The 13,169-nt window shown below is 34.8% G+C and overlaps 1 protein-coding gene across 4 annotated transcripts in view; it reads left to right on the top strand.

The window, feature by feature from the left end:
- mwh (multiple wing hairs) overlaps nt 1-13,169 on the top strand; it is a 307,353-nt gene that overhangs the window by 186,592 nt on the left and 107,592 nt on the right. For all 4 annotated transcript variants that reach the window (XM_074118651.1, XM_074118649.1, XM_074118650.1 and 1 more), the window contains one exon: nt 7,344-7,429. In XM_074118651.1, coding sequence (XP_073974752.1) covers nt 7,346-7,429 — 84 coding nt within the window. In that variant the 5' untranslated portion in view covers nt 7,344-7,345. The remainder of the gene's footprint in view (nt 1-7,343; nt 7,430-13,169) is intronic.

Raw genomic sequence — 13,169 nt, 5'->3', positions numbered from 1 at the left:
ACATCGAAGTGCATTCCAGGCAGAGATAATTAAATTGACGGCGTTTAAATTCACTTAAACAATTGCAACTGCACTTTAGTTCACTTGTTGTTAAATAAGTCAAATTCTCTGACAATTAATGTTTTAATTACAATTTTTATAAATCTACCGAAGTATTTAATTTCTGAACTGCATTTAGGATTCATGAATATATAGGTTTCGTGACCGTAAATTGTTAGACTGAGTTACAGTTTCTGTAACTCAACCAACCCGCATAGCCACGCCCTGAAGAAGACAATATATTTGTCGAAACGTTGGCAAAAAGACGAGTTTATTTTTTATTTGACCGATTCCTCTCCAATCTTGAATCCTTAGTTTAGGATTTATGGAATTTTTCTGAATCATCGATTCTGGATAACTGTCTTACTTCAGAACTTGTATAACATAATGAGTTTTTTTTTTATCTACATTATGATTTAAATCGGACATTTTTAACAAATATGGTACGGTTTTATAATCACTGTTTTTGAATCCATAGTAATTTTAATAACATATTTGCAGGAAGACCTGATCTGAACCATTATAAAGGTCGGTTAGCTGTCAGGTAGGATTGAAGATGCTTAGCTATTAGTCACTAAAATCAGGCTGCAATCCAGGTCTTTTTTCAATTAGACTCTCACGATTAGATTGCAGTATTGAGGGACCATTTTGTTTTTATTTTTAATCCCAAACTTCTGTAAACAGGGATAGTAAACTTTTGCGAACTCCCGCAGTTGAAAGATAAAATAAGGGTAAAAATATAAAATTCTTTTATTGTTTAAGTTAATATATGCATGTATTAATTAAGTTTAACCTGTAAAGTGTGTTTGACGTGGATACACGTCAAACCAAATCTCCATTACGGTGCGTTGGACGTGTATACTCGTTGTGAAACATATAAAGTTGCCATTAACTATAAAAACTCTAAATTTTAATAAAATACAATAAGAATATTATTTGGTGGGAAGTTCCTTTATCTTACCAATAGAACTGCCAAGTATTTTATACAGGAGGTGGGAGCCAGCCAAATGATAAGTGGTTGGTACATGTTTGGTCTCCGCATCAGAGATTGGGAATTGTGCACACAAATACTCGTAAAAGCTCTAAACCCATGTGCAATGCCGTTTTTCCCTTAGTTAGAGGTCCAGACCTCAGTACGAGCATGATTTCATTTTGCTCAGAGTTCAAAGCTCTTTTCTTCCTTGTAAAAGCTCTTGCATCTCTAGTTAACTAAGGCAATGCATACGTGAAGCGGTGCAAGATTTTGAAAGAGCACAGAATGCTCTGTAAACTCAAGCCACAGAGATTGCAGAAAAAGTTCTTGCAGTGACTATTACGGACGTTGTAAACTTTTGGTTGTTTTGCCCTGCGTTCGACGTGTATGCACGTCATTGTTTGATATTAATTCCGCACACTGTAGGAGGTTTTTTAAAACTAAATTCCATGCTTAACTGGTTAATACAAGCATGCACATCATGTTATTCGCCAGGCAAATGTAGAATTTAAAGAAATAATCCGAATGCAAGCCAAATTCTCATCATTTTTTCTAAAACTTTTTTAAAAAACAATTAACTTCTCTTCATTGGTTTTAAACAAAACGGTTACGTCCTTACATCTGTCGGCATCCAAACAAAATATACAAATTTAATTTAAAATAAAGCATTAAATTAATAAACTCACATTAAATCTGAAACTATTTTTACTCATTTACAGGAAGTAAAATTATATTATTAAATTATAACGACTTGATCGTGATGTAGTCTCATTCAGAAATTGTATCTTCTTAAGATTTAGTTGGGAGTTAAGAAGAAAAAATTAAAAGCACGCCTTGTAAGATTGAACCCTAACAGAACTAGATAAGTTGATTCCCGTTACAGATCTAGCTTTTTACAAGAAACGAAATAACTGAAAACACCGTTGATGCATTATAATTATATACAGAAGACTCATTCCCTTACGGACTATTAGTGATTGTTTTAATTCCGTTTTTTAACTGATAACGGACTTTTTTTTTACTTATTTTATTTTTTTAAATAAGCAACATAAATTTTGGAATCATTTAAAGGTAATTAAATATTATTTAAATTATATATCTTTAACGTGCAGATAAATGTGCAGGATAGAACTTGTTTTATAGTTTTTTTGGTTTGATAAGAGCTGCTGAGACATATCGATTAATTTCAAATAATTTGATTCTGTCAGTTCGTTTTAAATACCGTTAAATAATTATAATGATGAAATTTATAATCCATATTTTGTGAGGAATTCCATTATGATAATGGATGCATCCATTGATTACATTAAGATTCTCGCCATATATGCAAATCTGACATCCTCTTAAATCATTCTGCTAGTTTTTTTGAGTGACTAGTAGATTCTTAAAATTAAAAAAATATTTATACTAAAAGAAGAAATTTTCAATTTACATTAAAAATTGAATTTTTTGATTGAAATATTCCAGATAAATTTATTCCAGTCTCAAAATTAAGCATTAAACAAACATACTAAATGTATACTGAATTATACTGAACTTATTTAGTGATTTTCTCGAGTAATTAGTTGTTACGGAGCGTGTCGATAATTACATAGGCATGTAAGTAAATGTCCACAAGCCCCATCATCAAATTCTGATCAAATTGTACCTATTTTTGTTCCGACTTATTGAAATATGGTCAGAAATTTGTTTTAAAAATATTTTCAATACCAACGTTGGACAAAGGTCTAGTCATTACAGACTCTTAGGTTTATGACAATTGATTTTGGTTGATTAGTGAACAAAAAAATTTATTTAAGGTAAATAAATGATTGCGAATTTCATTATTAATTTTGTATTTCTCTTCCTTGGATGAATCTGTCATCAATAAAAGATGGATTGTATTCTACAATTGTTATAGGAACTTTTTAATCGATAAAATATCAGCCTTTGTTTAGAATTTTATTAGAAAATATTGCTATTAAGCTCTGCCGTGATTTGAGATGTCTGCGATAATTGCAGTTAAATAATGATGAAAAGGAAAAAATTGACGGTTTGCATGATGCAAATACGAGTATACTTTCTGAGAACCATACTCCAACGCTTCCAACAGAAGATCCTGATCCAGGATTTTTGTAAAAGGAAACACTCTTGGGGAATATCAACTATTGCGGAGATTTGGGCTAAGAACGTTAGGCAAACCTCTCTTTGCGTAGAATTTACCGAATAGCGTTGTATCTTCTCACTAATAGCCGTGTCGGAGGCTATCATTGGTATGACCTCATAAGATATTTGCTCTAATGAATCAAACCACATTTATCATAGTGGCCATGACAAAATTATTTTTTTTTTGTCCGTGGTGAAATGATTGAATATAAGAAGGGTGCGGATGAAATGCACAAGTTTAAATTATGCGGCTAGAGGTAATAATCTCTTGGTCTTTTTGAAAAGTAGATCTTAAGACAAATTTTGATACCTTTATTGAACAGCTTTTACCACTTTTACAAGATGTCGACCTCATGAGTGTAATATCTTTTCTACATAGAAAACAGATAGAAATTCGGTCTTGACCAACTAGTGCTCCTGATTGAAACCTAATGTGACAGATTGATGCTTAAGACAACTTACAGGAGTTTCATGTGGACTTCAGTGAGCTTAGGAAGTTGTCCAGGAGAAGATAATGATGTCTCATTTGAAGCATGCCTACGTACTAAAACTTTGTTTTGTAATTAGTCATTATTTCTAGCCGTTGAAATCATTTCTACCCACAGAATATTGTAATAAACTGTAAAAGTTTTAAGCTTGCTATTTTACTCTTAAATATAGCTTTTTAAATATTAACAATTTCCTAGTGTAATCTGAGGACAATGCTCTGAGATAAAACTCATTTAGGTAATATTTTATTTTCACTAAAAGAAGTAATCATGTGTCATTTCCGTATTATTATATAATTGGTTAAAAGATTTTTGCAAAACCGTTATAATAGCAGAGCAGTTGTAATGACGGTGTTAAAAAGATTCTTAGCTTTATTAAATACTATCTTCTTTTCTGTTCAGTGGAATCGTGGACACTAATTATTCTATCTTATAATTAATAGTATCTTTTTTAAAATTTTCTCTAAATGTTGTGTTTCCATTTTTGTAAACACACAAGGTAAAAACAAAATTACTTTGTTTATTATCTTATGTACAAGTATTATTAATAACTACCGTTTATGTCGTAGTAATAACTTCACTTTAGTCTTTCGCATTTATAGCTTAAACTTAAAGGGTTAATTTTTAATGTTAATGAATTAGAACTTACAGTCGGAACTCTGGGTTATACTCGACCCTAATACGTTAACGTCTTTTGTTATTTCCATACACAGTTATCTAAAACTCGTTTAAGTAGAGGAAGTAGTGGTAATGAGGTAATACCTGCTGGTATTATGGAACCCTATAATATTCTGGCAACAAGTGATCTTGTGTTAACAGAAATCTGGCTCAAACTGTAGCTAGATAACGGTAGTGTGCAAAGCAGATGGTTGGTTCAGTTGCTACTGTATGTTTATCTTGAAATTTTCAATTTTGTTTTTATCGATTCTCGAAAACTTTAAGAAGGCAAGTTCGAACTGTTATTTTATGTTTTGTTATCAAAATAGTGGTAGTTATCCGCACTATATATTGGTTCAGAGGGATGTATTGCAGCGATTTTCATTTGTGAATCAGTTCTTATGTCTCCCAATTTTTTTTGGTAACAAATCCAAGATAGCGATGCTTGCAATATGGAACCCCCATGGGTGCTTGCAATATGGAACCCTGTTCTACACTCGCTGTAGAAAAATTTCATGGGGTTCCATATTTATTTATTTATTTATTTATTTACAAGACGGGCAATCACCCAGTTACAAAGAAATATAATTTAAAATAACATTTAATAATAACTCAATATATAATAATTATAGAATATACATATATCATACTTACATACATATACATATACATATATACTGCAAGCATTTACAAGGGAATCATTTATTTTTCTGGGGAAAAAACAAAAAGAATCTAGATTTAGATTTACACGGCGGGACGGGGCCCATGCCCCACGGCACTGCAGCCACCAAGAGGCTTATTGTGCCTTCCCAATAAGTCTAGTAGATGAAACCTCCCCTTCTAAGAAGGTTGAGGGCTTTCCCTACCAGTTCCTTCTGCGCTACAATCTCCTCTGGTCTTAAGGTACTAAAGATTTCGTAGCGCAGTCTCTCGATTGCAATCCGTTTCTTCCTCTACCTGGCACAATCTGCACATCGGTTCCGAGCTAATAAGCCCTACCTTGTGCAGGTGCTTCCTGAACCTTCCGTGCCCTGTGAATAGGCCTGTAATCAGAGTGATCTGATTTCTGCCCAAACCTAGAGTCACTTTGGTTCTTTGTTTACACAGCAAGGGCATAACCCTCTTGCTGTGTTTGACCCCAGGAAGCATCACCCAGTACTTTTCATGTTCTCTCCAGATCCTGTCTCTGAGAGCTCTCCAGTCTCTGAAAAGAATCTAAAATGGGACTAAAAAAAGCTGCAAAAATATTTGTTGTACCTAAACCCACTCTATGGTGACTTGCAATAAAAAATACTAAGGTGTTCCATATTACCCGCACCTCAAGTCAGAGGCACCACTTTCACTTTTTCCATAAAATTGAAGGTTGCTCAACTGGCGGTTGGAGGAGAGTAAATTTGAAGACAATAGTGCAAGACTAATATATAAAGCTAATAATCACCAGAGAAAGCAATACAATTTTTTGGAAAGTCTAGCATTGGTAAGTCAAAAACAAAGAAGGGTTCCATATTACCACCACTTCCTCTGTAGTTGGAGAGAACTTGACTTTATAAATCCACATCCATCCACTTGCCATTTAAAGTATCTATTGAGACTCCATTCCCTGAATTGAGGCGTCTGTAAGAAGTATTATGTGTAAATACGAATGAAGGGAGTGTGTTGAGCCAGAGATTGCCTGTGGGAAAGCCTAACTTAAGTAGTTGCATCCATCGACTTATATACTGGCACTGTTTTCATTGAAAGTGGAATTACATTTCGTATTGGTGTTGTTTGAGTTGTTAGGATGGATTACTCTCAGGGACTCCCACGATTCCTGAAAAAGTGGCTGGTTCATTTCTCTCTATCTGTTTTTCTTTGCTCCTAGTATTGCAAGAGTATTAAATATTCGAAAATTTAGTTCTGATCTGTATGCAGTTTTTTGAGGACTCTCGATTGACCTAGATAGCAGAATCTTCCGACCTAGAAACTAGGTCAACTTTAGGATTATGGAACATATTGACTAAAACAGAGTGCATTGTGAAATTATTTACAAAAAGAAAACTTCAAAGTGCACTCATTAAAGCCACATCTCAAAATTAATAGCAGCAGTTATTAGTTCATTAAAAGTTTAAATATAGTAAGCTGCAGTTTTTTGTTTTCATTTCTAGGTTAATGATCAGGTGGCTAAATGTCCACTTAGCAGCTTCCTTGCTTCGTGTCCTCATTGTGCCTTTCTCCCATTTTTTTTGTATACTGCTCTTCTCGGTTAGTATCTTCGAAGTATAATAAACGGTGAGAGTGACTTCCCCACTACAATCTTGGAAGTAAATAATTTCACTTTTTGGTCTGCCCATTGTGAACACACTTTGTTCACAATGTTACAGCAGTTCACTTGCGCAGAATGTGTTTATTTTTTTTACTTACTGTTCTAATCAGTGTAATTAGTTAGCTTATACATTCTTTTGTTGTGTTAATTTTCCATATCGAATCGTACGGCTATAATGGCTCTACATGAATTACCATCAGTGAATTCAGCCTTTGATGGATAATCTAAGGTAATTAATATTTCACACACAGTTGACTAACATTTTCTCTAGTGCTAACGAACACATTTTGCTCATTCCATCTTCTCGATTAGTTTATTTCTGTAAGGAAAAGTGAAATTTTTCACTTATTGGCCTTGTCTCGCATGAATTGGTAGAAAGGTTCTTATCTTAATTGTACATGTTACTACATTATATATTACAATTACTATATTGTTCTTTTTGTACTTAGTACTTAGTTTAAGCCTTGCACTGCCTGTACGATGGTTTTATTTGATTCAACTACATTTTATTTTCATATTAACTATTGGAGTTTACCGTGTGACCTTCTAATTTTGTAAAATGTGGTAATCATTCATTGTCATCAGGACTTTTCTGTCAAAATAAATGTCTCCAATTTAATTCTTGCCACATAATAATTTAGGTTAGAAGTAATGATTTAACAATTGAAACATTTCTATATAAAAAAAATTAATTCTAGCTAAAGTATATTCTAAATATGGTTATCTGGTGACTTTGCAGGTATGGTTGCCGAGAGTATAGCGGGTAGTCACGGTGTTGTCATCACCACAATACCCACCTGGGCGGACGAACCAGAACCTGCTAAGGTATGTTTTATTAAACTATTAACAATCATACTTCATTTTTGTATTATTTATTTAAAACTAGAGTAACGGGAGATTGGAGCTTGGAGTTGGGCTCTGATTATCTCGCAAAAAAAAGAAATCCATTTTTGTTTATAGTGAAAATACGGACCAAGTTTCATTAAAATGGATTTCTGCTAGAACTCTACATATCACAACAAGAGTTAGTTGTATTTGCAAAATATTTCCTTAACTCGTGTGATATTCAAGAGTTTGTAAGTTACAAACTTTATTACCTTATTACTGTTATTCTTTTCTAAATAAGGACAATGCTTAAATAGCAACGCTGCTAAACTCGCCGCTAGATTATTTAGCGAATACTAAACATTGAAAAGAAATTCATTCAGTTCATTAGCCTTCGACTTGTGGTCCAGCAACTGATCTAGCTCTTAGAAACAGTTCATAAGAAAAGCTGGTTGATTGTTTTCCTAAATTTTCCACTCTCAGGTTGTTTATTTTCATGTGGAATATTGTTACACATTTAGATTGAACCTAAGTTTGGGCGAAATATGCCTCACCACACTAAACTTATGTTCGTAGTAAATGATACATTGCTACATGAATGAAGAATGATGACTAAAATGAATGAAGATGATTGCGAATAGAGCAGAGGTTTTAGTAGTGGCTTCAAACAGGAGATCTGATGAAAGGTCCTTTCCAAATAATAATAAATATACATTCGGGTTTTCTTTAACTTAATATAATTTTAAATACTTTTTCCTCTAATAATTTCTCTATTTAATCTCCCCCTTGCAAAAAGTAACCGGCAAAGTCTGTAGTCCCATACTCCTTAATACCTAGCATTTGCTACACATTGGTCTTGGATGACAAACAAGAATCTTCGAAACTTCCAGTTCTTTCTAAAGTCGTTCAAACTATGAGGCAGTGCATTGATAGCTCTGGACATCCAGAAGTTTGGTATGATTTTTCAAATTTTTGTTACAGCTCTTTCATTAACCAAATATATTGATGTTCTCGGCTGTATATGAGTTGCTAGTTGTTGGTCTTCGGCTCTTTTTTCTGGGTTAACATTGCCTATCGCTTAAATTCAGCCCAAAAGAAGTACTCAGGACTCCAGGATTTGAAAGAAAGGATATCTGAGTTTTTTTAGGCTTTGAGACGGAAGAATATCACAAATAGATTCCATTCGCTGTATTTTTTCATTAGGTGCTTTAGCAAAAATGATTCTTCTGACTCTTAGAGGATCAGACTGCATTTCCAGCGCACCTTTCGTAGTCAAGTGAGGAGATTCCAATGATAAGCCTCAACTGCTAAGCTAGTAACTAATGTTAAGTCATGTATAGGACTGTCCTTGTCCTTGTTATACAGTAGATACGCATTATCTGTTTAACTGGACCAATCTGTTATTTTAGATGAGCCAAGTATTTTCAGAAAGTTCATAACTATTGCCTAATTCAGTGATTCTCTACCTCTGTGCCGCGAAAATTTTGAAGTGTGCAATAAAAATTATATATTAAATGTAGAAGACGATATGAGAGTAGCATTATCATTTACACCAGGTGTGGCCAACAAGTCAATCGGTAGATAGCGAGGCCAGTTTTGGTCGATCGTCGATCGCTTGCAATGTCTGGGGTGAAATTCCGTGTACCATGGACTTTGAAGCGATTGTAGCAATAGTTTAATGCATTCTGTGAATTTGCCAAGGTCATAAATTCACAAACGAACAAATAGTACATCTTATACGAGGGTCGTTTGAAAAGTCCGTGCAAAAATAAAAACTACTTAATTTTTTGGGGTAAACCTTTTTTATTTTTCAACATAGTCTCCTTTTAGGCTTGTACACTTCGTCCAACGCTGCTCTAGTTTGTTGATCCCTTCCGAATAATAGGATTTGTCCAAGTCTGAAAAATAGCCATTCGTTTCTGCAATCACCTCCTCGTTTGAATAAAATCTTTTTCCCGCCAGCCATTTCTTCATATTGGAGAACAAATAGTAGTCCGAGGGAGCCAAGTCTGGAGAATAGGGGGGATGTGAAACGAGTTAGAACCCTATTTCCATTAATTTTGCGACCACAAATGCTGAGGCGTGAGCTGGTGCGTTGTCGTGATGGAAAAGGACTTTTTTGTGGGCCAATCGTGGGCGTTTTTCTTGCAGTTCGGTTTTCAAACGGTCCAATAACGATGAATAATATGCACCTGTAATAGTTTTACCCTTTTCCTACATTGCAGTTGATAAAAAAATTAAATTACATTTTAAGTTGGTAAAAATCTATCTTTAAAAAGTGTCGCAAAATCGAATTTTTTAGGAACCGCATGTACGGAATGCTGCTATCAAAAGATGGGTCTGGAAATGTATTTTCTTCATGAGCCTATATCTCGAAAACTTAATAAGAGATTTAAAAAAATAATATATTTTACACCCCTTCTTCCCCCTTAGGCTGGAAACATAGTGGAGCGGCGAGCAAAGCGGCGCTGATAGCGAAGAGCGAAGCGGCGAAATCAAACACAAGTAAACATATGGGACCGCGCATAGTGGCGAGCAAAGCGAAGATAGAGCAACTCTATCTACTTCTAGTTTTTGTTTTTGCCGCTTCGCTCTTCGCTATCAGCGCCGCTTTGCCCGCCGCTCCACTATGTTTCCAGCCTTAGACTACGCATATGACAACAAGTCGATCGCGACACACTTCTAAGATAAAAAGTAGATTTTATATACAGAAAAGTTGGCCACCCCTTATATATACTTTTTACAAATTTCTCATTAAAAGTATTCTTATTATTAACTTGTAATTAATGCACTGTTGTTTTTGTAGTACATATTACTTTATTTTATATTGAAAATAAACAAACTGTTTTACACAGTGTATTATGGATAAGTAAAATACTTTTAAACTTATCTTATTGTGCCGCCAAATTTTGAAATTCTTAAAAATGTGCTGCGACAAAAAAAAAGGTTGAGAATCACTGGCCTAAATGGATTCAAAAGGATTCCTCTCTTTGGAAGAGTTCAAACGAGTGGAATATTACGCTACATCAGTCCTGTAGTAAAATGTGCTAACAGTTTGGCATAGTTCCTCTCCTGGCCAATCCAGGTATGTGTGCTAATTCTCCTGCTAGATTTTAATAGCGGCGTCATCATTGCTGACATGATTATCTTTATCATTACAGAATCTCGTCAATTCACTGCCTATAAAGTTATCTCTTTAAGAAAAATAATTACCCTCCTTATTCTATACAAACATGCGCATTAATAGTTTTTCATCACTGATAAACGTTTAGAAAGTCTTTGATAACTACCTTTCAACTGTACGACTGTAATTGAAGCTATTGCATCCGGTCGAACTGTCCAGACTTAATTGATAGTTATATGTAATTGCATTTACACATTTTTATAAATGTATTAATTGGTTGAACTTAAATATTAATATGAATACTTTTTTCTTTTCTATTTGAAAATCATGAACGTGGAAGTACAGGAAATACTGTAATGTTACAACATCACTTAAACCAAACAAAAATACCTTAAAATATAAATTTTTGTAATAAACTTTACATTTTAGTAGAAGATTAATCCATTGAATTACTTGAGGTAGAATGTACTAATAGTTAATAACAATAATATACTGGATTCCCACGCGGAGGTCCCGGGTTCGAATCCAGCTGCTTAGATTTTCTCTTCCTAGGAGCTTCTTACAGCTCACTGTCTGGTGATGGACAGTTACGTCTGTATCGAGAGAACACTGTCCGGAGGCCGGCAGTGCACTGGAAAAAGCTCCGGGCGCCAATAACCTGAGATGTTGACGCGCCTTAAATCATTAAAGAAATAAAAAAATCAATAATAATAATTTAGGTTAGATATTAAAATTTAAATAATGGTTAATAATTTAAACTTATGGCGTATTTTGAAAGTATTGGAAGAATAAAAACAAGTACAAATTATTTTTTGGGGGTTTGAATATTCCAAATTGTTTTTAGTATAAAAGGATGCCCACCAAGACTACCCTGAATGTACGAGGGTCGTTTGAAAAGTCCGTGCAAAGTCCGAGAGATAGCACCACTGGCGCGTATCGAGGTTATGTTTAGTTAGTAGCATCTCTTGGAAGAACACACACCAAGTTTCAGCCAGATCGGTCTATTTCTTTGTGTTTGGCATTCGTTTGAATCGAGGAAGTCGAGTGATTTTCAAAAAATGGACGAAAAAGAATTTCGTGTGTTGATTAAACACTACTTTATGAAAGGTAAAACGCCTCAGAAGACTAAAGAGAAGCTTGATAAACATTATGGTGACTCTGCACCTTCGATTAGAACAGTTTATAAGTGGTTTCAAAATTTTCGGAGTGGCCATATGGGCACAAGTGACGCTGGACGCCCTGTTGAGGTTACTACTCCAGAAATCATTGATAAAATCCATGATATGGTGATGGATGACAGAAGAGTGAAGGTGCGTGAGATTGCTAGTGCTGTGGGCATCTCGAATGAACGGGTACATAATATTTTGCATCAACATTTGGACATGACAAAGCTATCTGCAAGATGGGTGCCGCGATTGCTCACGCTTGACCAAAAACGAAATCGTGTGAAGTGTTGCAAGGACGGTTTGCAGCTGTTCCAGAAGAATCCGCAGGACTTTAAGCGTCGTTTCGTCACTGTGGATGAAACATGGATACATCACTACACTCCTGAGACGAAAGAACAATCTAAACAATGGGTTACCAAGGGGGAATCTGCGCCAAAAAAGGCGAAGACCGTTCCTTCGGCCGGAAAGATTATGGCGACTGTCTTTTGGGATTCGCAAGGAATAATCCTCATCGACTATCTGGAAAAGGGTAAAATTATTACAGGTGCATATTATTCATCGTTATTGGACCGTTTGAAAACCGAGCTGCAAGAAAAACGCCCACTATTGGCCCACATAAAAGTCCTTTTCCATCACGACAACGCACCAGCTCACACCTCAGCAGTTGTGGTCGCAAAATTAATGGAAATAGGGTTCCAACTCGTTTCACATCCCCCCTATTCTCCAGACTTGGCTCCCTCGGACTACTATTTGTTCCCCAATATGAAGAAATGGCTGGCGGGAAAAAGATTTTATTCAAACGAGGAGGTGATTGCAGAAACGAATGGCTATTTTTCAGATTTGGACAAATCCTATTATTCGGAAGGGATCAACAAACTAGAGCAGCGTTGGACGAAGTGTATAAGCCTAAAAGGAGACTATGTTGAAAAATAAAAAAGGTTTACCCCAAAAAATTAAGTAGTTTTTATTTTTGCACGGACTTTTCAAACGACCCTCGTAATGTGTCTGAATGTAAGAGATGTGTAAAGCAAAGTGTAGTCTTTTTTGATAGACATGTGTTATTAATGTGGTTATATTTCTGGTCCGACTAAAAGTTAACATGTCATTATTTGAATTAAAAAGACAAACATTGAAAAGTCTCTTCTCAACTAATAAAGGAAGAAGTTATGCAATTGCAGTTTTCGAAAATGGAGTTTTGAACTAGAATAATTATTTGAGACATCCTGAAAACAAAGAAAAACTGTTTTTCTTTCTTTTACTCTTCTATGGCGAGTGAAAAGGTCTTGCGGTTGCCATTTTAAGCGTCCACTGCAAATATCCTTTTTAAGGAGCCCTTAATTCCAAAAAAGTGGTGTTTAATATTTTTTTTTTTTTGTATGTTAATCTACATGTTTATTTGTGGATAGCAAAACTGTAAAATTGCTGAAATAGAAAATTTGAATTTTTGGCC

This window comes from Rhodnius prolixus, unplaced genomic scaffold (assembly GCF_049639745.1).
Source record: "Rhodnius prolixus isolate KJV_2025 unplaced genomic scaffold, Rpr scaffold_2, whole genome shotgun sequence".
Classification (NCBI taxonomy): Eukaryota; Metazoa; Arthropoda; class Insecta; order Hemiptera; family Reduviidae; genus Rhodnius; species Rhodnius prolixus.
This window is presented reverse-complemented; position numbering and strand designations above follow the sequence as displayed.